General features: G+C 42.2%; 1 protein-coding gene across 1 annotated transcript in view; it reads left to right on the top strand.

Annotated features, from left to right (window-relative positions):
* Positions 1–19,672, top strand: part of POLR3B (RNA polymerase III subunit B) — a 115,095-nt gene extending 95,423 nt beyond the window's left edge. The window contains exons 24-28 of the mRNA XM_029205893.1: positions 4,363–4,466; positions 5,396–5,562; positions 10,887–11,000; positions 13,731–13,904; positions 18,869–19,672. Of these exons, the coding sequence (XP_029061726.1) occupies positions 4,363–4,466; positions 5,396–5,562; positions 10,887–11,000; positions 13,731–13,904; positions 18,869–18,998 (689 nt within the window). The 3' untranslated portion in view covers positions 18,999–19,672. The remainder of the gene's footprint in view (positions 1–4,362; positions 4,467–5,395; positions 5,563–10,886; positions 11,001–13,730; positions 13,905–18,868) is intronic.
* Positions 19,673–24,449: the final 4,777 nt, after the last annotated feature.

The following is a 24,449-nucleotide window of genomic DNA, read 5'->3' on the forward strand; positions in this document are numbered from 1 at the left end:
ACCAACCCTCTTCTTGCACTAGGACTGATAGAGAAGCATCGGAGCATCGTTTCACCTTTGCTTAGTGACAGAGTGTTAAACTGTGCAGAAAAAGAAACGTCTTGTCTAACTGGTACTCACAGAAAGTAGGCAGTTTAGACTCTGATTAGTGTTATTTCAGCAGGACATACTGCCTGATTTGCTCTGCATCTCTTAGAGCATTAGAACCTGGTAAGCTGAACTATCCAGGTGTTTTCATGGTCAGTATTCAGTTAGGCTCCTCTGCGTGGGACACCTCTCGAGTGGACTCAAGTCTCTGAACCTCTTCGTATCCCCTGCCTCCGTCACAGCATTTGTCACGCAGCTTATTAACTGAGGGCATCGAGGGAAATGATTCTCTTTTCTCACTCAGAAAAGGAAGAGTGAAAATATATATCAACCTGAGAGTGATAAATTTAATCCAAAAGTGGTTACATAGAAGGTAGACTTGCTAAATAAAAATTTTTTTAATTAAAAGGTGAAGCAGAGTGTGATCCTAAGGGGAGACCTGGCTATCAGCAAAAGAGAAAACCCTTTGCTAGCTGGTTCTCAACACGTTAAAGTCACACCCAAAACAGATCTCAGATTAAAGATGTTATTACAGTTGTCTTTCGCCAATTGTTACTTGCTTTCCTGTCTTTATATGGTAATATAATGCTTTAGTTTTCTTCCTTATCTTTTTTCTCACGTTCTTACCTTTTTTTTTTTTCCTATTTGGATTGAGATGGATCCATTACACTAAGACTAGTTTAAAAAAAAAAAAAGTCCACAAATGACTTTTGAACAAGTGAATTGCTGTTTACAATTAGAAATACTTTCTAAGAGTGATTTGTCAGATTAACTGGACTTTTGCTGGGTATTCTTTAAACGATTTACGTGTTCTGCGAGGCCACAGAAATAGAAATGACAAATTGGTGTAAGAGCCTCCAGTGTAGGGGCCGTGACACAGAGAACCGTGGCAGTGGATCCCCAGATTTGCCTTTCCTGTGTGGCTTGGCGGTGAGATTTGTGGCTTCCTGAGACTCCCTAAATTCTTTACCTTTACAACTTGAAATTAAGATTGACAGTGATGGAGTAATATTTTAATGACTGGGTATCTGTAGAACCTTTCTGCTCTAACTTTCTGTGTTCCAGTTTTTCCTTGTTGTCTGTTTTCATTTGTTAAAAGTTGAGTAGTGTAATCTGTGGTCTAATTCCCATTTGGCCCCTATGAGGGCATTAAGTGTTCCCGGTCCTGTTAAACTGGTGTATTTGCAATTCACTGCCAGGAGGTTGTGCTATAAACAATGGAGTCGAGACACCAGCATGAGCCGGAGGGATGAAATTTTATTTTAAAATCTGAAATGCTGTGTAAGCATTTAAGGTATGAATCAGTAATTGTTTCACAACAGTTTCCATTAGATATGGTTTATTTGTAGTCCATCCCCTTTTCAAGGATCCAGGGGAGTGTTAACACACTGAAGCGTACTGCATATCATTTACATTTTTAAACCAGTGTTAAAGGAAACTAACTATAACTTTTAAGAGTTCTAAATATTGGAAGAGATTTTTATGCCTCTGTCCCTGGAGAAACCAGAGTTTTAATTTTTCATTTGAAAAATAAGAAAAAAACCTTCCTACTTTAATTAAGGATTTGAATAATTCTGAAACAGAAATACCTTTAAAAAAAGAAAGAGAAGTCTGGTTCTAAGATTGAGAACTCTCTTCCCCCCACCAAATGAATTCAGTAAAATACAAACTTTAAAAAATCATTTGTCTGATTTGAGATTCGAGATCATCAAATTCTGTCTAAATATTTTGTTTTAACTTCTAAGCTCATTATGGTTTCTTTGTGTTGACTTGTATTAAAATCTGTCAGCTATGACTGGCCTCATAAGCACAGTCAGCGGACCAGAATAAGTTAATTATTTACTTGTGTCACTAGTGCTCTTCATCTAATGAAATGCACAGCTGTGTTAGATCTGCAGTTGGATGTGTAGCTTCCATTGTTCCACAAGTCAGCAGAGGGTAGAAGCCGCAATGATGGAGAGCCCTCAGTTCTTTCTGCTGTTCTGGCTTTCTGTGTCGATTTCATGGATCTTTTATCATTCACTTTCACACAAAACAAACAACACAGGCCTGTCTGCTATGGGAACCATCTTGGCATATAAAAGGGTTTTCAGAGCCTAAAGTAATTTTAAGTTAGCTAAGATTTAATTTTTGGCTTACAGGTGCCCTTGATTCAGATGTGGCCAAAGCCATTCCTATAATGGAATGAAAAAAAATCTGTAAGTGACTTATATAACCAATGTATTTTTAAACTGCAATGTCAGAAAAGGGCTGATAAGAAAATAACTCCCCAAGAAAGGAATCTCTATACCAAATATTAATCAGACTTCAAGAAGAGTTATTGGAGATTCAGATTTCAGGGGAGGGAGCATTGCTTACATTTTAATAACAAAATGAAGTTAAATTTGCTTGATTAAACTTGTCAACTAAGACTGAGAATACAAAATGCAAATCATCCCACTCCTTACCCTCCCCCAATATGAGTGTGTCCTGCTTCCGCAGTGGGTTTCTGTACCTCCTGCACCTCACTCCCACCTTCTCTTGTCGGGGGTGAACAGGCAGCTTCCTCTTGAGCAGACGCCAGCATCCCCCTGTGAACTGCTGCTGAAGGGGTGCCGAGGCTTTTCTTCAGTTTTGTTTTTAAGGGATGTAGCTGAACCTTCCACCTCCTCACCAGCCAAAGTGACATTCTCACCCAAGCACGTCCCAGGGACTGGCCTCTTTAGGACTTGCTGTTTTTAACATTTTGTCCACTGCTAAACAATGTTGTTGTCGGTTGCACCTAGATTTACAGTTTGATGTCTTTCAGAGTAGATTTCCCAGTAGCCCTAGTGTTTTGTTAGATAATTTCAGTGTGGACAAAGATGGATTTTTGGAGGGGAGAAAGGAGGGTCACAGACTCTGCTTGATTTAAATTCTAACACATTGTAGCTGAATTTGAAATAAAGTGAACTGAATGTTTCTGGGCTTAATGTAGGAAAGCATATGTTCTTTATAATAAACAATACAATTTCAACCAAAAAGGCATGCTCTAGGATTCAACTTCATAAACCGAGTTACCATATAGTTCATAGCCACTGGAAATCTGAACATTGATAACCGATGTTAAATAGGCAGATGGCACTCTTTTTCTTTAGACTTCAGGTCTTGGTGATTATAACATGCACAAAAATTTTATTTTAAAAAAGTTTGAGTAATTATGTAGAAATCAAACTGAGGAAAGAAACATTTCTTTTAGAACAGTTTCTTTTCAGTAGGTGCAGATGGTTGATAACATTGTATACAAAGGAAAAGAAAGTTCATGTTAAGAAATATAAAAGCATTTTTTTTCCTGGTCCAGTGCCATTGTACACTAGTTTTCTAATTCTGAATTAGGTAGCTTGTGGTGAACAATCTAAAACTGTACCCGTATAGTCGTTCTACCAAGAAAGAAATCAGAGGAATTTAAAACTATTTAAGCAATAAGATCCCTTACAGGTTAGAATAATATTTAGGGAGTAATAAAGTACAACTAACTTAAGAGACCGTCAGTAGAGTGCAGAGAGCTGGTGGGGTTTGGTTTGGTTTTCGTTCTTAGAATTTCATTTCTAATTCCAGCCTTTTCTTCCAAGAGTAATTTGGCATTTAATTTTCTTGTTCAACTCTACAACTTCGATCAGAGGTCACTTTTCTAGCATGCCATAAGCTATAGGAGTTACAGTTCCCTAGGGCAGCTTAGGCTCGGCCAGGGGAGCCCTGGCAGAAACCAGCCCACCAGCCAGGGCTCGGCAGCCAGTAGGTAGACCTGTCAGTGCATCAGCCACTCACAAGGACTCCTTGTCCCAGGTTTTAAAACCACAGTCTAAACACATCCCTTGCCCAGTCAGTTCTGGTGATCAGAGAACTCGCGTTCCTGTGCTGTGGGTACGTTAGGTAGCAGATCACAGACTGGCTGACAAGGAGCGAGATTGCCGCTGACTTGCAGTGTCAGGAACGACGATGGGGCTGGGGCGTGGGGAAGCCACTGCTCTCCCCTGTCTGGGGCAAGAGAGGCCGGGCAGACGGCCTGACGGCACGTTGTGTGTCGTGCCAGAAGGCCGACCCGCAGGCTGCAGTGCCTTTCTGCAAGGACAGTCGTTTTTGAACTGTTCGTGTAGCAGGATTGTTGGAAGTTGCTTTTATTACTCTTGATGGAGACCACGGAGAATGTTTGAGAGCAGTGGAAATAGAGACGGCAGCAGGGAGATCCCAATTAAGTACTGTGTTCTTCCTTTCTGCCGGTTGGCTCTACGTGGCATGAAATCTTCTCTCCCCCAGGTGTTTGTGGCTTGATTGTCCCTCAGGAAGACATGCCATTTTGTGATTCTGGCATCTGTCCGGACATCATAATGAACCCCCATGGCTTCCCATCTCGAATGACGGTCAGTACGGGTTTTTTTGTTTTGTTTTGTTTTTCTGTTTTAGGAAGGAATGTTATCTTTTTTTAAAAAAAATAAATTTATTTATTTTTAGCTGTGCTGGGTTTTTGTTGCAGCGCACGGGCTTCTCATTGCAGTGGCTTCTCATTGCGGAGCACGGGCTCTAGGCGCACGGGCTTCAGCAGTCGTGGCACACGGGCTCAGTAGTTGTGGCTCGCAGGCTCTAGAGTGCAGGCTCAGCAGCCACAGTGCACAGGCTTAGTTGCTCCGCGGCATGTGGGATCCTCCGGGACTGGGGCTCGAACCCGTGTCCCCTGCATTGGCAGGAGGACTCACAGCCACTGCGCCACCAGGGAAGCCCAGTTAGTACGGTTTTCAGAGGTGCTGCCTTTAAGGAAAAAGGCAGGCAGTTGGTTTGTAGTGAGCGGAGGAGATGGGGCCCTGAAACTGGTTTTCGGAAAGGGCCCTTTTACCTCTTGCCAAATAAATAGGTCCCTAGACCCTGACAGTGGGGGCTAATCTCCTCTACAGAGGGGGTGTGGAGAGGTCTGGGCTTCCCTTCGAGGGCAGTCTTCTGAGTGATGAACTCACCCCTCAACAGAAGAACCCCATGTATCAATGTATCTCCCTTTCTGTGGTTACCATTCTGTCATCCTGGCTCCGACACTTACCAGCTGTGGGACTTCAAAGTTGCTTAACCCCTCTGTTTCCTCAGATGTAAACTGAGGGAGGTAATAGTACCTATCCCATCGGGGTCTTGGAGGCGTAAACTTAGGTCACAGTAAGAGAGGATAAATATTTGCTACTACTGATTTATCACTCTTATTAATAGTAGTAGTCTTATAATCTTTTGGAAGAAACAGGCCAGAGCTAAATAAACAGAATTCCTAAACCACAGGAAGGTGCTCACTTAATTTGTTCACATCCCACAGGTGGGAAAGTTAATAGAGCTGTTGGCGGGCAAGGCCGGCGTGTTAGACGGCAGATTCCACTACGGCACTGCGTTTGGAGGCAGTAAAGTGAAGGATGTGTGTGAGGACCTCGTTCGCCATGGTTATAACTACTTGGGGAAAGACTATGTTACCTCTGGCATCACGGGGTGAGTATGTGTTTAGACGTCTTAAAGGAAAATTACGATTTTATTAAAGTAAAAGTATGATTTTATTAAAGTAAAAGGATAAAAGTAAAAATATGATAAGGCATAAGAGCCCTTAAGATATATGGCTTTACTCCTTTAAGAAATCTGATACAAGAAAATCCAGATTTATGGTGGACGTGGCAGCTAAGCTATGGTGGTAGTGATTTTGCGGTATGTGTGTATCACATCAACACGTTGTACACCTTACATGATGTTATTTGTCAATTATATCTCAGTGAAACTGGGGGAGGGGAGAAAAGAAAGTCCAAATTTAGAAAACTAATAAACTAAGGAGTGCCCTTTTGGCAATAAGGCTCCCATTTAAAAAGTAGAAAGATCTTACTTACCAAAATAGGATTTCTGCACAGCTTTTAAAGAACACATCAGTTGTCTATAATACAAAATCTCTTAACTGTTGGCCTTTCTCTGCACTACTGTGATGAATATCAGATACTTAGTGCTCTGACAGGTAGCCTGAGGCGTAACATTTGCGCGTTCATTCACCAATGACGTGTTAAACACCTAACATGTGCTAGGTACTAAGCATGTAACAGTGAACAAAATAGACATGGTCCCTGACCTATGGGGCTGACCACTGAGATTTGTTACTAGACATTAAAAAATAAGACAAAAAGTAACTTCTCAGCAGGGCCTACCCTGACTACTTACTTTAAAACCACAACTCAGTGTTGCCCATTTCCTGCTGTATTTTTCTCTGTAGCATTCATCATTATCAAGTAATGTAATAATACCGTATAATATCACACTATCTGTCTCTCCAGTGGGAATGTAACCTACCTGAGAGCAGGGCTTGTCTGTTTCGTTTACTGTTTTATTTCCAGTGTCTAGCACAGAGCCTGACATACAGCAGGCACTCCATAAATGTTTGTTGAATAAAGGAATGAAAACAAATCAACACAAGTACAAATAGCTCTCACCAAAAAGAAACCAAAGAATAGGTTAGAAGACCCCTGTGAGGAGGTGGCTATTTCAGTGGAGATACGAAGGATGAGAAGAGACATTTGGAGAGTGTTTCGTGCAGGGGAGAAGGGTTTTGAACACCTTACAAGGGGCAGAGCTTGGGAAGTTCAGGGAAGTGGAAGAGGCAGCGGCTGCAGCCTGAGGGGAGGCTGGAAAGCAGCCTGAAGGGAGACACAGCAGAGCGCTGGGTCTTCCTGGTTCCCTGGAGAAACAGATGTCCCTGAGGTTACCCTGAATGATCAGGTTTTCAAACTTGACTCACACATGGTTTTAAAGGATCCAATCAGTTGCTTAAATTAAGACCCACTTACATATTTTATGCCAGATAAAACTCTGGGACATAGCATTTATACCGTTCTTCTGAGGTTTCAAACTGCTTGAGCACAAGTGAAACTCAGCGTGGAAGCATGCGTGAAAACACAGAGCTTGATGTTAGTGCTGCAAATAGACTATCCAGATATGACGAAAATGGCCAAAATCTGTATCTGTTAAAAATATTGCCTGCTTTCTCAAATGACCTAACTAGACTGTAATAATGTGGATTTCTTTAGGTGTATCATAGTTGAGGTGTTATAGGAAATTGCATTACAGGGCAAGAGTGATGGTCCATTTCAAAAATGATTCAGTGAAGTAACTATGGTTCATTTCAAAAAAAACAGTTATCACTGCTAAACTGATCATTTTAGTCTTTGCTTCTCATCCAGAAATAATGCAGTAGTTGACCAGAAAGTATGCAAAACCAGTGAATCAATTTGGTGGACCTTCTGAACATAATTTTACTGGAAGATTTGGATGGGTTGTGCCCTGCTTCCTATGGACAGCTGTAGGCTCTGTCTGCACCACCTTCCCCAGTGCCCCCAGCCAATAAGTGTTTTCACTTCTTTGCCATTCATCTCAGTTGCAAAGTTTGAGAAACACTACTTTAGCTTGTTAGTTGAAAGTTTCATAAAGGGCTTAAAACCATATTCACCCACCAGCTTTCATCCCTTGTCACATTTTCGAGCATAGCTAGGAGGAAAAATTACATCTGGCTTTATTCAGTTAATGATAGAATGGCATTAGGTGACAGAGTTCTAGAAATTCTACTGTGAGCAGCCATACAGTGGAGGAATTAGAATCATTTATTATTAAAGCTGGAAAGAACTTTAGTCTGACCCCCTTGTTGTACAACTAAGAAAACTGAGATAAAGAGGTCTTTATCTCAGGGACTTTATGCAGGGACTTCCCTGGAGGCGCAGTGGCTAAGAATCTGCCTGCCAATGCAGGAGACACGGGCTCAACCCCTGGTCTGGGAAGATCCCACATGCCTCAGAGCAGCCAAGCCCGTGCGCCATAACTACTGAGCCTGTGCTCTAGAGCCTGCAAGCCACGACTACTGAGCCCATGCACCACAACTACTGAAGCCCGTGCACCTTGAGCCCATGCTCCGCAACAAGAGAAGCCACCGCAATGAGAAGCCTGTGCACCGCAACGAAGAGTAGCCCCCACTCGCCGCAACTAGAGAAAGCCCATGCGTATCAACGAAGACCCAACGTAGCCAAAGATAAATAAATAAAAATAAATTTATATTAAAAAAAAAAAGCTTTCCACTGTCAAAGCACTTAAATATTCACTCTCTTTTTAAACTCTTACTACGGATTTTCTAAAGGCTCATGAGTCAGCTCTGTGACAGACGTTTACTGAGTATCTGTTCTGTGGCAGGCAGGGTCATTAGTGCAGGGGCCACAGTGACAAGGAGATGAAGTGCTTATTCTGCGGCATTTACTTCTTCTGGGGAAAACAGGTGATAATTAGAGAAATAACAAATGTGTACTTTAATAGCAAACGGTGACAAGTGCTCTGAAGAACATAAAACCAAGGTGAGAGTTGAGACTGCACTGGCACTGTGATGCTGGGGTGGGAGGAAGGCACCTCTAGAGAATGTGATTGGGGCGCACCTCTCGGAGGAGGTGAAGGGTTTGGCAGGGCCATGTGAATACCTGGTGGAAGAATGTTTCGGGCAGAGCTGACAGTAAGCACAAAGGCCCTGGGGCAGGTGGGCTTGCTACATTTGAAGAATAATGAAGAGGCCAGTGCTGCTGGAGTAGAATGAGCGGTGAGGAAGGGGAATAGCAAATGAGTCAGGTGGACAGGAGCCAGGTTGTGTTAGACCTTGTGGCCGTGACACAATATTTGGGTGATGCAGAGTCTGAATGTAATGGGAAACCATTGGGAATTTAGAGCAGAAAAATGACCTGCTATGATTTATGATTTAGAAGGAATCACTCTGGCTTGTTGTGTGAAGAATAGATTGTTGAGGGATAAGAGTGGAAGCAAGGAGGCCAACTGGAGGATTGTCTGCAGTAGTCCAGGCAAGAAAGGATGGTGGCCTGACGAGGGTGGCAGCAGTGAAGGAGGGACTGTCTTGTTCACACTGTTTCACAACCTGTTTAAATTTTTTTTCACTATTTTTTTAACTGAATGAACGATTCTTTAAATTCTATGGTACTTTACAGTTTTCAAAAGTTTCACACATGATTTCATATAATCCCATAATAACCCTTTTTTCCTACCCCTATATTGCCCCTCCCCCTCCCTTTCCCCACTGGTAACCACTAGTTCTCTATATCTGTGAGTCTCCTTCTTTTTTGTTTTATTCACTAATTTGTTGTATTTTTTAGATTCCACATTAAGTGATATCATCCAGTGTTTGTCTTTGTCTGACTTATTTCACTTAGCATAATGCCCTCCAAGTCCATCCATGTTGCTGCAGATGGCAAAATTTCATTCTCTTTTATGGCTGAGTAGTATTCCATTGTGTGTGTGTGTGTGTGTGTGTGCGTGTGTGCGTGTATATATATATACACATACATATATATATACAAATATATGTATATATATATACACACACATGCACACACACACACACACACACACACACACACACACACACATACACCACATATCCATTCATCTGTTGATGGACACTTAGATTGCTTCCATACCTTGGCAATTGTAAATAATTTTAAAATTTGTATGGAAACACAAAAGACCCCAAATAGCCAAAAAAATCTTGAGAAAGAAGAACAGAGCTGGAGGAATCGTGCTCCCTGACTTCAGCCTATACTACAAAGCTGCCATAATCAAAACATTATGGTACTGGCACAAAAACAGACACCCAGATCAATGGAACAGGATAGAAAGCCCAGAAATAAATCTACACACTTATGGTTAATTAATCTATGACAGAGGAGGCAAGAATATACAGTGGAGAAAAGACAGTCTGTTCAGTAAGTGGTGCTGGGGAAACTGGATAGCTACATAAAAAAGAATGAAATTAGAACATTCTTTAACACATACAAAAATAAACTCAATGGAAAAAAAAAACTCAGTGGATCAAAGACTTAAATGTAAGACTAGATACTATAAAACTTCTAGAGGAAACATAGGCAAAACACTCTTTGACATAAATTGCAGCAATATTTTTTTGAATTCGCCTCCTAAAGCAAACAAAAGCGAAAATAAACAAATGGGACCTAATTAAACTGAAAAGCTTTTGCACAGCAAAAGAAACCATCAACAAAACGAAAAGAAAACCTACTGAATGGGAGAAGATATTTGCGGATGATATGACCGATAAGGGGTTAATATCCAAAACATAAAAACAACTCATACAACTCAACATCAAAAAAAGCAAAACCCCGATTTAAAAATGGGCAGAAGAACTGAATAGACATTTCTCCAAAGAGCACTTGCAGATGGCCACCAGGCACATGAAAAGATGCTCAACATCTCTAATCATTAGGGAAATGCAAATCAAAACTACAGTGAGAATCACCTCACACCTGTCAGAATGGCTGTCATCAAAAAGAACACAAACAACAAATGTTGGCGAGGATGTAGAGAAAAGGGAACCCTCATACACTGTTGGTGGGAATGTAAATTGGTGCAGCCACTGTGGAAAACAGTACAGAGGTTTCTCGAAAAACTAAAAATAGAATTACCATATGACCCAGCAATTCCACTCCTGGGTATATATCCAAAAAAAACAAAAACACTAATTCGAAAAGATACTGCACCCCAATGTTCATAAATTTTTATTCCTTAATTGAACAGTGCATCTTTTATTGCATCCATGGTACTTTTATATTTTCAGTTCTAGCATATTTGTTCACTGCAGACTGAAAATCACTCTCTTCCGTTCACTCAGTCATAAACTTGTTCATAAACAAATAAGGGCCTGCCAGTGATGAGTCCTAGAAAAGGCTGTCTCTTGTTAGCCCAAACTTAAGTTTCTTAACCTAAAACTCTGACCTTTTTTGCAGTGAACCCTTGGAAGCATACATCTATTTTGGCCCCGTGTACTATCAGAAACTGAAACACATGGTGCTCGATAAGATGCATGCCCGGGCCCGGGGACCACGAGCTGTCCTTACCAGGTAAGAGAAAAGCATTTATAATGCGGTTAAGTCTACCTTGCATTTCTCGGATATAGCAATAGGCAGATGTCAAAATTTGGGGTTTTAGGCATCAAAAATCACATACGTCTGATTAAAATGAAAAAATAGCAGCCAATTAAAAATCAATTCATAGGTGCAAGAGCAAGCCCGCCATAGGTCTTGCCAGCAGTCTCCTAACAGAGTCATTTGCATTTATGCACCAGTTTAAATATGGTCCTATTTTACAGGGTTCAAATATAGGAATGTAGGTACACTTTACATGAACACATATCGATACACCTGCATGCTCCCATGTGTACACAGAAAACACATACATACGTTATTTGGTGGCGAGGCCACAACTGTCATTTTTTAAAACTGTTACTGGAGCATAAGGCACCTGTACTTGCATGCTTATTAGAATAAGCTCTGGGAGGTTAAGGTCCACATGTGCCTTTTCACCAGTGTGTCCCCAATTCCAAGCACAATGTCTGTGTGTTGATGAATGGGTACAGTTGTTGGGAAAGGGAATTATAATTACTAGGTTTCACATGTTCTTAGTACTACATCTTCCAGTTGGAGAAGCAGGGTCTAGGGCAGTGGTTCTCACCCAGGGGCGATTGTGCCTCCCAGGGGACATTTGACAATGTCTGAAGACATTTTGGGATGTCACAACTGGTGGGTGGCGAGGAAGCTACTGGCATCCAGTGGGTGGAGACCAGGGATGCTGCTGAACATCCTACAATGCACAGGCCAGTTCTCACCACAGAAACTTACCCGGCTCAATCTGGCAGTAGTGCTGAGGTTGCCAGAGAGGGTGGGCCTGGGGAGACAGACAGACATGGTTGTGAACTCATCTCCACCGTATACCACTTCCACCAGCCTTGGACACGTCACTTAGCTCCTCTCAGCTTCAGGTTTTCCCATATATGAAGTGGAGACAGTAATTCCCACTTTGCAGCGTGCTGGTGAATGTCAGATGTTTTAAAATAGAATGTATACAGTGCCAATTCATGGGAGAGGCTCAACAAATATCCAGTTCCCTGCCCACTCTGACCTGGCACTGCAACTCTCCCCTGAATGCTGTCCCCTCCAGAACTTCCATTTCAGTTACAACATCCAAAAAGTATTTCAGGGAATTCTCCGGTGGTTAGGACTCCGCGCCTCCACTGCCTAGGGCCTGGGTTCGATCCCTAGTCTGGGAACTAAGATCCCACAAGCCGTGCGGCACGGCCAAAAAAAGCAACAAAAACAAAACAAAACTATTTCAGAGTAACATATTTCAAAATACGTTTCCTATTTTTTGCCTTGTGTAAAAAACGTTGCTGCTTTAGAATTACTTTTGTGTATTCCATATGAATCTGCCTGGAGTGTATTTGTAGTCTGTGATCTCAGTTGGTTAAAATCCAAGTTTTGGGTTCTGCCCACATGTGATCAGACCCCCTTCACTTGTCCAGTGACCACAGGTGTAGGGATGCCCCCGACTCCCACCCTAGATCAAAATAGATATCGTGCTCAGTTATGAAGTGGCTGCTATAATGTGTTCATTTATACCTATTTGTAAGTTTTTCATAGGTAGATTTTCTTTCAACAAATAATCTACGATTTGATTTCCCATTGTAACTTTCAACAACAGAAGGTAACATTTCAGCATGGGCTGGTGTACACTGTGTTTACCTTCTTAACTCTTTGGGAAACTGGAGGCAACAACAAAGATTAAAAATGCTACGGAATGAAGCAAACAAGAGGTTTACAGTCCACCCCTGCTCAGACTACCTCTAAGGACTGTCACTCCAAAATCAACCAGCCAGGGAGCTTGCTTTTTTCTTTTTCTCTTTCTTTTCTTTACTTTTTTTTTTTTTTTTTAATCATTTCTGTCATCAGTACCTAGGTGGGATCTAGGTGGGTTTGCCTGAGTTGTTTCAGAATCCCCTAATTTTACCTACATCTCTGGGTCTTGGATTCCTAACCTTTTAAAGTATTCTCAAGCCCAGCAGATACATAAACCACAGGGAGTCCATTCAGGGGGCTAATAGCTTCCCAGTTCTCATACAAGAAGGAACGACCTGAATGGGACACACAGAACTTTCCCAGTCTCTGGGGAACCTCCCATCTGGCTCAGGTACTCCATCCTTCCAGATGATTCCTGATCTATTCCAAATTTTATAAAACTCTCTTTGCTTCTTTCCATGCTCAATTTATTTCTTAATAGTAAAGCTCTTCCCTGGAGCCCTGGCAATAACAATTGGGGACCCACGTTTCTTCCATAGTGCGTTCTGCTTAGTTTTTCTGCCTTTAAATAACAGAGAACTGAGACATCTTTGAAAGTACTCAAAAGACATTCTACCCTGATTTGAGGACTATACTGTGCTAATAATGATGAAAGTGATGGTAATAGTAATGCTAGCACTGCTGTTTTATATGATTATATATTAATTTATTATTATATCACAGAATATTATGTAACTATTATTTCTATCTAATAATAATAATTGCAACCACTAGTGTTACATCTCTTCTCCTTCAAGCCTCTTTGGGATAGGTTGTCTAACATGCGCTTTACAAATGAGGCTGAGAGGCTGAGCAGCCTGCTTTTGGTCACTGTCTAAAAGCAGTTTGAATCCCGGTGAGCCCACTCTGAAGCCTTGTGCAAGATCTTAGCTAGCGTGTGATGCTGCCTCTTTGTTTGTTTAGTATAATAATAACACATTTGTCTAACTTGTTTCGAAGGCAACCTACTGAAGGTCGATCTCGTGATGGTGGTTTGCGTCTTGGAGAAATGGAACGTGACTGTTTAATTGGTTATGGAGCAAGTATGCTTTTACTAGAGAGACTGATGATTTCAAGTGATGCCTTTGAGGTTGATGTCTGTGGGCAGTGCGGACTTCTTGGGTACTCCGGCTGGTAAGTGGATACCACATGTCTCTCATACCACATCCCTTGCCTCTTAAATCACAGCTCAGAGTTTGGATCATACCCACGTATTCTCCAGCCTTCCCCATCCAGACATTCCTGGAATTGGGGATTCTGTATGTACATGCTTAGCTTGTCTGCCTAATGTTCTGCTGTCTACAGCCACTAGAGTTTAAGCTCCCAAGGAGACTTTATTTTCTTCTTAATATTATCTCGAGTACCTTTTATAACACTGTTTATCTGTAAAAATACTAGCAGATTCAGAATTACAGCATATTTTAACTGGCAGCCTTTAATGGAAGACTGTGTTGAATGCCCTCGTTTAACCTCAAACCCAAAGAACCAGGTATGTTGCCCCAGCTCTTATAGCAAGTTGGTGACAGAGCCAGGACGTTGTCTGTACGCTCTCTGCTTTACACTTGGACTGTGAATTCCATGAAGACAGAGACCATGTCTGTCTCAGTCATTCACTCAACAAGCATTTAGTAAGAATCTGCTAAGTTCAGACACTGTTCTAGGCCCCAGAAATACAGTGGGGAGTAAGACAGATGAATGGCTGCTCACAGGGAGCTTATCTTCTAGCTCATTCTAACTCCAGTCTGTCTTGTTTACCCCTGCTTCTCCAGCCTGTGACCTGGTTGTTGCTAAATAAAATATAATTGCTTAGGATTGTCAACAGGTAAATTATGTAACTCATAAAGTTTGTAATTTCTGTGTAGAGCTCAGTACACAAAGGCCAGCTTAAAAGATGTTGCTACATATTTTTTTGTTGGTGTTTGTATAGTTAGAACACCTTTCTTCCTTGTAATGGTTCCACTCTACCACCAAAGGGCAGCTGCTCTGTTTAGGGTTAGTTATGATCCAGGAGAGCCCCGAAGTACTCCTGTAGGCAGGAGGGCTGGTAGTTCCCCAGTCTCTACTCACTCTTCCATCAGAGATGAGGTCTAACAGGTATATAAGGCAGATGCTGCGGGGACCGGAAATAGCCTCAACTCCCTCATCAGCCCTCACCCACCCTCCCAGAGCCCCTTTTCCCTGGCTGGGGGTGGGGCATCCTCAGAAGGACAGGGTTAGGCCCAGATGAGCGTTCGTTGCCAGAGTCTGAGGAATACAGGGGCCACCTTTTTCCCATCGAGCCCCCCATCAAAGCCTCCTTCCAGAGAGAGCCCCATCTTAACGCTGCCAGTTTCTTGGCGAATGAAAGCAAATCAAGAGTCGGAATGAGTGAGCTTCTTAGAACACAGTATACACCTTGCTAGGTAAATGACAAAACCCTTTAGCCAATTATTTTGTGATTTTTTTGGTGTAGAAGAGTTAATGAGAAGAAATCGTCTGTTTCTTCTTGTCTGTGAAGAAATAGTTTCATTTTAAAAACTAACGCAAGAGGTGGCTATTTGCAGTTCGTTCCTTTCACAAGGTGGCAGGGATGAGGTGACATTATTCTAAGCATAAGCCTGAGTGTTTCTTATATCAGTGACATGGAGCAGATGTTTCAGTTCTGAGATGTCTTTTTGTCTCTTGAAATGCATATTGAGTTTGCATTTTATTGTCCTGGTTGTGTAACAACAGCAACAAAAAAGTATAATAGGAAGGTGCCTGGAACCTAGGTCTTAGGTCTTCAAAGTTGGCACAAGGATTTTTAAGTAATTTATTTTGAAAAGATGGTACAGAGGAGTCATTTTATTAAGAACAGGGATCATGAAACTTCAAAAAGAGTTTCCTTTTCTTCTCCATTCTCCTCACATTCCCTCCCATGCCCCCTAACGGAAGAAGAAAGAGAGAGAGAAAGAGAGAGAGAAAAAGAAAGGAAGCAGTAGACCAGCTTCCTTCATGCCCTTTGAAAACCTTCCCCTCTCTTCCTCTGAATACTCAGGGAAACTCACATAAACTGTAATTGATCCCAACATTATTCTGTTAAATTCATATCTCCTTTCCTGCTTCGTTTCTGTCTCATTTAGAGATCATCTGATGGCAGTGCCTGATTTTGAAGCTCATGTGTTCAATGTATATTGTATTTGAAATCCTTTGAAAGAGGACTAAATCAGGTTACACTGTTGAAGGGTCTCTACTGTAATTAAACAGACCTGGATATACCATATGTCTGATTTTGAGTGGCCTACTTATACCCTCGTTGCCAACAGAAAAAAATCCTCATCCAGTCTGGTAGTCTAGCAGCCTGCTCGTGCTGCTTTCTGGCAGAGGAGCATAATGATGCTGTCATTTTCCCGTCGTTCGTTACCTGATCGTGTGTGATGGGTTGTGTGGGAGGGAGCACAGGCGTTTGTTGGAGGAAGTCGGTCTTTAATGAACAGCACAATGGAGGCTGAGTAATTAGAGCAGTTCAGAACCTTGAAACTGGCCTTTTGTCAGTGATTTGCACATTAGTAAGGCATTGCTATGGGGATGTTTACAGCAAGACTGTTGTTCTGCAGAAGACATGGAGGGCATAAGTCACAAAAGAGAGGAAAACTGCTGAGAGAAGAAAATCCCTATTAAGATAATTAGCTTGTAGAGGATATTTTACTGGACAGTCATTCCTCATGTGAAGCCACAGCCGCCTCCTTTTGCTGCTTTTCCCTAAAAAATCAGTTTATTTTATTGTTGTTTGGGTCAAGTTTCTTTCTTTGGAAATCTTTCAGAAATAGGGTAAACATTTTAATATTTTTCTTTATGTGTGTATATATATATATATATATATATATATATATACGCATATGTATGTATGTGTATACATGCATTGGAACATTTTAAATGATGGAGAAATATTTAATAATAGAGAAGATTAGTGGGCTTTCTGGATTATGAATCAGCACATATGGAAGTTTTAAATGGATTAGCTTGACCTGAAGTCACCAGGTAACGTACTGGACAGGGGAATCAGCAAGAAGTTGCCCCAGTTAAATCCATTTCTCCAGTTTAATTAAAGCATGAACATGATTCCTGGATAAATTAGATCAACCCAGGCACATTAAAAACATAATTCTTAAACTATAATGCATTAAAGAGGTCTTTAGGTAATCTTTTAGGAAAAAGTCATCCACCATGTTCTTATTATTACTGTTGATGGAATCAAATCTCCACAGCGCTTGTTAAGGCCTCTGCAAGTCCCCTAGTGGGGACATGAGCACAGGTCCATCATGGCTCATCCCTTTTCCATACTCTTCTCCTCAAGAAGTTCATATCTGTATACTCACTCACCACCACATTCAAATTCTCAGCCTTAATGCTTTTCTTTTCTAAAATAATAAAGCTTTATTTTACTGGTGGTGAAAATGATCCCTGCTCTTTGTAAAATATTCAAAGTTATAAAAAATGTTAATGATATATATATAAAGAAGAAATACAAACAGTCACACTAATTTGTACCATCCACAGATGACCACTATTAACATTTTAGTGACTCTTTTGGGGACATCTCTGTTTGCCAGTAGTCCTGTACCCTTCTTTATTTTCAGTCATGAGCCCTTTTGAGATTCTGATAATAGTATAAAAGTAAAAATACGTACACCAAAAAATCTTGTTACATATGATTTTGGGGCTTCATACATTTACTGAAACCCATGTGAGGACCCCGCCCCCCCCTTGTGATCACACTGTTTAGCAAACTGCTTTTTCTGCTCCACAGTGTGTCCTGGACACCTTTACATTTCACTAATGTGGGTCTACAGCATCACGTTTAATGGCTGCACGGGATTCTTCTGCGTAAATGTCCTGTAATCACAGAACAAACTGCTTATTGGACACATGAGCCATCTCCTGCTTTATGCCGGAGTAGTATGCATATGCTACTGTGCGTTATAAGTAGTGTGACCGTGAACATTCTTGTGTACATATTTTGGCACTTTTGTGATTACTCAGTGAAATAACACGTGTGTCTACGTTTTTAACACACATCCCTCCAGAAGGGCCTTTACCGTTCACTAAGGAGTCTCGCTCTAGTCCCCAGTCAGCACTGAGTCTTCTAAGCCCTGGTTGCTGTTCCTCTTGCACTCATTTTGCCCCCTGTTGACTGGGAGGACCTAGTTTTCTACATATTAAGTCTCAGGATTTTTACTGGAAACCTATTGTCCCAGATGCCCCAGATCCTTGAGATATAGGGTAAGGTCCTACTTTGGTCTGAAACCTGAGAAAATAATTCACTTTCTCCCCAGGGACCCTTCTTTAGTTATAGCTATTGACTAAGATCTAGGTTCAGTTCACTGGCTCTTCCTGAAGGAAAAGAAAATCCTAATTGGAAGAGCAGGCACAGTGGTCTGGAGCAGGTGCTGTTGTGAGGGTTAAATGAGAATATACGCACACGCACGTGCACACAGCTTCCTTGGTTTCGCACAGGGGCCAGCGCGTTGTTCAGTGCAGTGGCTTCCAGGACTAAGAGAAATAACCACGCTTGAAGAGTGCTGGCAAAATAGGTAGCATTTGATTGGGTACCACCTTTCTATATGAAAATCTTCTCTTTCCCATCACACTTCAAGCATTTCAGTGACAGAAATCAAATTGAGCATCTTGTCTAGAATAGTATAGAGTAGTAGGTGCTTTTCAAATACATGGACATGGATTCAATCGGTTTGGAACTCTTTCAACAATAAAAAACGTCTAAATCTGAGTAACTTTCAGACGGTTCAGATTTCTGGGCCTCATTCAAAATAAATACATAGGCAGATATTTTGCATTTTGAGGAGAAAGGTCTAGAAGTGTGGAAGTACTGATTAAAATTCCATGCTTTTAAAACTGGGGGAGTGATATTGTTTTGTTCTTTCTTTTGCTGCCTTGGATGCTTCTTTTTATTTTGGGGGCACATACATACATATTTGATAGTGTGACTGAACACTGAGGAATAGAAAACGAATGAACTTGATAGGATGGTCATGGAATTTTCAGAGCAAATCCTCACTTCCTGTGTGCAGGCCTCTACCTCTGAGCTGCTGTCCGTCTAACACAGCTGACTTGGGTTTCAGGTGCCATTTCTGCAAGTCGTCCTGCCACGTGTCCTCCCTGCGCATCCCGTACGCCTGCAAGCTGCTCTTCCAGGAGCTGCAGTCGATGAACATTATCCCCAGGTTGAAACTGTCCAAGTACAATGAGTAAGGATGGAAAAAACGGTTATTTAAAGAGAATAGCCGGTATGTTAAACACAGTGGAAAGCAGAAGGGTGGAAGGCATGAAGACCACTTCTGCTCCCGGGAATAATTCCTTTGAATGTTCTCTCTCTGCAAAAACAAACAAACAACAACAACAACAACAAAAACCCCACGAAATTGATGGAGAGGCTTTTTATACATTAGGAGACTGGCTGAACAACCTCGATCAACAAGTCTCGGGCCACGGAGGAGGTGCCAACGACATGGACTGTAACAAAGTCTCTCATCCGTGTACCGAATGTGATTCACAAGTGGACATGACCTAAAAGATAAATAAACTTCTATTTATGTTCTGGTATCTTGAAATTTACTCATTAGAAAGACCTTCCTCCTTAAAAAAAAAAAAAAAATGTTTGGGGTTAAATAAAACTCAGATTCTTATGAAGCGGGCAGGACGTGAAGAATCTTTTTGAGTTGGTTGACTCGGCCTTTGTCCAGGAGGCTGATCTGAGCAGTATCTGAAGGAAAGACAACTGCGGGAAGCTGGGAAAGCGAATGGTAAGAGGGTTGTGGTTCTTATCTTGTGCGGTGAGGAGATAAATTTTCCCAACAAGTGAATCTTGTCTGTATATACCCAACTTTTTAATTCTAACCTTGGTAAAGATAATAAATGTCTTCCTACCATCTTAAGCAAGTTTGCCAAGGATGTCACATTTTCTTAAGGACTGCTGCTCTTCTGAACCTCCGTGATCATACCATACAATAATATTTGTTGAATATCTGAAAATAATTCCATGGATGCTCTGTAAGTTTTCTGTCCTTTCCATTCCTGCCAGGCTGTTAGCTGTCCATTTTGTTTTTAATCTGACAGCCTTCTTCATCCAATTCTAGGTTGTTCTTAATTGCTGTGCCCTGAAGGCAGATCAATATTTGTGTTAGGGATTGTTTATAAAATAAGTCAGAAAAGCTTTGAGTAATGGTCTGAGGCTGCATTCCCAGCATGTCACATTGAACATGTCCCACAGATTATTAATAGGTATCATACACCAACAGGAATCAAGGTCCAGTGTCAAATAAGGTTGAAAAACTGTGTGTATCCCAGTTAAACATACCAAGGACTTTTTCAAAGCCTTTTATCAAGCTACTGTGTGCTGGGACTCTTCAAAAGAGGGAGCCAGGCTAGTCACTGACTTGAGAACCCAACCTTGACAGTCTCACTCAGGTGTAAGAGTCCTCGAGGCTTCACAGAACACGCTCCAGGGGAGTAAACCTTCCCCAGACATCTCCACGTGTCTCCATTCCCCTCAGGTTCTCAGTAGGATTACGAGGGCAGAGGAATTTGAATGCCCAGATCTTCAGTTCTGTCGGTGGTTCCTTCCTTGCATCTGGCTTTGTCATTCTCAAAAGTGATGGTGCCTAAAGATGACAGAATTAGATTGAATGTATATGTACTGCACTTTGTGAGCCATGTAAGGAGCTTTGTAGGGTGATTCTGACTATTTCCTGTTATGTGACAACTCCACTTATCAACTCTGCTGAAGACGCCATTGCCCTGCCCTGTGAGGCATGCCACGTCAGTGAACACGGGGAAGAGCTGCCAGGACACGGCATGCTGAGTGGCATGGGGGTTACGTCACAGCACTCGGTACCTCCCTTGTGTGAGGCCCTGTACTGAGGATAGAAGGGGCAGGACATGACCTCTGCCCTAAGGAGCTCAGAACCCACTGGAGGAGGCCAGGACATCAGCTAGGAATGCTGTCCCTCAATCAGTGCTAAGGCTTAACCCCGGCAGTGCTGAGGGAGCTCCCAGGGCAAATGATTAGCTGTGCTCTGGAAATTCAAGAACACTTCACAAGCGTGATTATGCCCTTTCTACAGCTAAAGAAACTGAGGCACCAGGACAGGATAAAAGACGCAGATGTAGAGAATGGACTTGAGGACACGGGGAGGGGGAAGGGTAAGCTGGGACAAAGTGAGAGAGTGGCATGGACTTATATACACTACCAAATGTAAAACAGATAGCTAGTGGGAAGCAGCTGCATAGCACAGGGAGATAGCTGGGTGCTTTGTGTCCACCTAGAGGGGAGGGATAGGGAGGGTGGGAGGGAGATGCGAGAGGGAGGGGATATGGGGATATATGTATATGTATAACTGATTCACTTTGTTATACAGCAGAAACTAACACACCATTGTAAAGCAATTATACTCCAATAAAGATATTAAAAAAAAAAAAGAAACTGAGGCACCAAGTGGCTGACTCACCTAGGGCCCTACCACTAACAGGGAACAGTACGGGCCTTGAAACCAGGCTTCCCGATTTGTAGGGCTCTCTGGGTTTCATCCATGATTCTGTTTTTCAATCACTAAATGTAACAATTTTTTTTATTCAGATGCCACTGAGTATTTGAATTTCTTAAACATCTTTTTTCAAAAACAGTTCAGGCAGTTCTGATCATTTTGAGGGTAGTCGCCTAACCTAGGAAGTCAGTTCTCCACGTTATCAAAGATCTAGAAAGTGTGGGTTCCAAACTGAGACATCCTTAGAGGAAAAAATTGTGTCGGGTTGATAATTTCAAGAACTAGCAAATACTACATTTGAATAGCTAGTTGACTGAATAATATATTAATAAAAAGAGGCCAGAATTGGTGTTAGTCCTACTACAGTTTTATTTTGTTATTTGTAAGTTCCTTGTTTTAAAAACTACCAGTTAGATTTCCATTTCCAGTAATGATAGTAACCTTTTGCAGGCCACCCTCGATGCACTTTTTCCCTCAAGGCTTTGCCAGGCTGGAATTGGCACAAGGATGAGAGGCTAAAAAGCCAGGTCAGAGCCACTGAGAGGCTGCACCCCTTTCCCAAGCTTTGGCAGAGTCCAAGGGCTGGGGAGACAAAACTGCGGGCTCAGAGTGGCCAAGACACCAGGCCTAGAAAGGCCAAGATCCCAACTAGAAAGAAAGCTCACTGAGGCGAACCCAACTTTCCCACCACTTTTCCCCTTGTATTAGTCCGCTCTGGCTGCTGCAACAGGATGCCACAGGCTTGGTGGCTTACCCAATAGAAGTTTATTTTCTCACAGTTCTGGAGGTTCAAAGTCCAAGATCAAGGTGCTGACAGATTTGGTCTTTGGTGAGGACTCTGTTCCTTCCTGGCTGCAGACGCCCACCTCTCACTGTATCCTCCCATGGCCTCTCCTTTGTGTTAGGAGAGTGAGCAAGCTCCAGGTCTCCTCCTCTCCTTCAAAGAACACCAGTCCTATTGGAGTAGGGCCCCTGTGACCTTATTTAATGTTAATCACCTCCTTAAAGGCCCTGTCTACAAATACAGTCACACTGGGAGCTGGGGCTTCAACGTAGGACTTTTGGAGAGACCCAATTCAGTCCGTTATACCCCTCAAGACATTTGCCAGCTCACAGCAGCCCTGGCTGAACTGCTAGCAGTGTTTTTGTTTTGTTTTGTTTTGTTTTTGTGGTACGCGGGCCTCTCACTGTTGTGGCCTCTCCCGTTGAGGAGCACAGGCTCCGGATGCGCAGGCTCAGCGGCCATGGCTCACGGGCCCAGCCGCTCCGCGGCACGTGGGATCTTCCCGGACCGGGGCACGAACCCGCGTCCCCTGCATCGGCAGGCGGACTCTCAACCACTGCGCCACCAGGGAAGCCCTGCTAGCACTATCTTTTAAAGCTGAATGTGCCCAGCAGTCCCTTTCCTGGGTGTGTGTGGGCCCGGCAGAAAAGTGTGTGTATGTTATCAGTAGGCGTGAGCAGAAATGTTTCTAATAGCACTATTGTAACGGCCCTGACTTATACATAACCACTGCCTATTAACAATGGAATAAATCAGTTGTGGGATGTTTGCACAGTGGAACACTATATAGTGATGAAAAGCCTCATACAGTATCACAGATAATCTCACAACTGTAATAGTGGGTAAAAAAAAAGTTAAGTACAAAGGAATACATACTGGATCCGTTCCATTTAAATTCAAAAATAAGCAAAACGAATCTATGATCTAAGAAATCTTGATAACAGTTCCTGTGCAGAGTGGGTGGCTGGTGACTCTGTAGTACAGGAAGGGGGCTTCTAGGGCGCTGGCCATATTTTTTTGACCTGAGTTGGTCACATGGGTGTGTTAATGAAAATGCACTGAGCTGTATAACCGGGATTTTTCACTTTTCTGAATATACATTATACTTCAACAAATAAGTTTTTTATAAGAACAGAGGTTCTAAACCTGTGTTTGTCTCTTCACTTAATAGTTTTGTCACCCCAAATATGTTATCTTTGCTTTAGTTTACCCATCTTCAAAACGGGAAAAATAACAGCACTGACAGCCAGAGACATTTTTAGGGTTAAATGAGATAATACATCTAAATGACTCAGCGCAGTACCTGGCACGTAATGAGTGTTCACAAGTGCTTGTTACCATTCTCACTGATAGTCCCATACTCCTCACAGCGCTGCCAGGACTGGCCTTATCCTGCACAGCGTCATCAGGAAAGGGTTAGGAAAAGCAAGCCCCAGGTTTCCTCTGGAAGAAGGAGTTTGGGAACCAGGGCCAAGGGCAGAGACTGTAGGGTTTTACAAAAGCTGTTTGTGAAAGCCGCCCCGTTTCATGGTGATGGGGGGGAAGGAGGGTGCTGGGATTAGAGAGCACACTTCCCCGGAACAACTATTTACCGCTGACATCAAAGTGAGGCCTTTTGTCAGTGTGGGAGTCCCGGAATAGTTTCTGGAAGCCCAGAGAGCCAGGTCTCAAAATGCTTCCATGTGTGAAGAGTCTAGTAAAGGGGGAGAGGGCTTGATTGGGTGCTATATAATGGGATAGTTTTCAGCTGCTTCAGAGCATTTGGGGCCAATACCTTCATTTGCAGTGATGAGTCACAAGAGAATAAGCACAGGAGGGCTGGTGGCTGGGCCCATCCGCTGCTCAGCCGGCTGAGGAATAGAGAAGCCAGGTTCCGAGAGACCTGTAAGTAAGTCCTTTGTGAGACGGATGGTCAGAAAAGTGACTATAAAAATAGCACCTCTTTACCATCCATATTTACTCCACATGTGTCTTGAGCACAGTTTATTTCATTTGCTGACTAAAAGTTGGATTTTTACTACATCAGTCCCACGGGGCCAAGGTTGGTGGGAAACTAATGCCAAGCCTTTAAAGAGGCCATTTTAAATGGAGAAAAAAAAAAAAAAAAAAGCAGTGGCAATCCAGAAGTATATATACTGTTTGTTACCAAAGCCAAGCTACCAGTTTGGGTTTCAGACACAGGCTCCAGAAGCAGTTAAGAGATTTGCGTCAGCAGATCAAGTTTATTGTGATCAGGATGTCATGGCAGAAATTCTCAGGACAACCTGAAACTCACATTTTCACTCAGGTCTAAAATCTCAGACCATAATCCAAGGACTTAAAATATTTTTCAAGTCTGGGTAATAGCTCTCATTCCATGCATAATAAATTTTAAGT

The sequence above is a fragment of the Monodon monoceros genome, unplaced genomic scaffold (genome assembly GCF_005190385.1).
Source record: "Monodon monoceros isolate NGI ecotype Baffin Bay Population unplaced genomic scaffold, NGI_Narwhal_1 Super_Scaffold_6, whole genome shotgun sequence".
Taxonomy (NCBI): Eukaryota; Metazoa; Chordata; class Mammalia; order Artiodactyla; family Monodontidae; genus Monodon; species Monodon monoceros.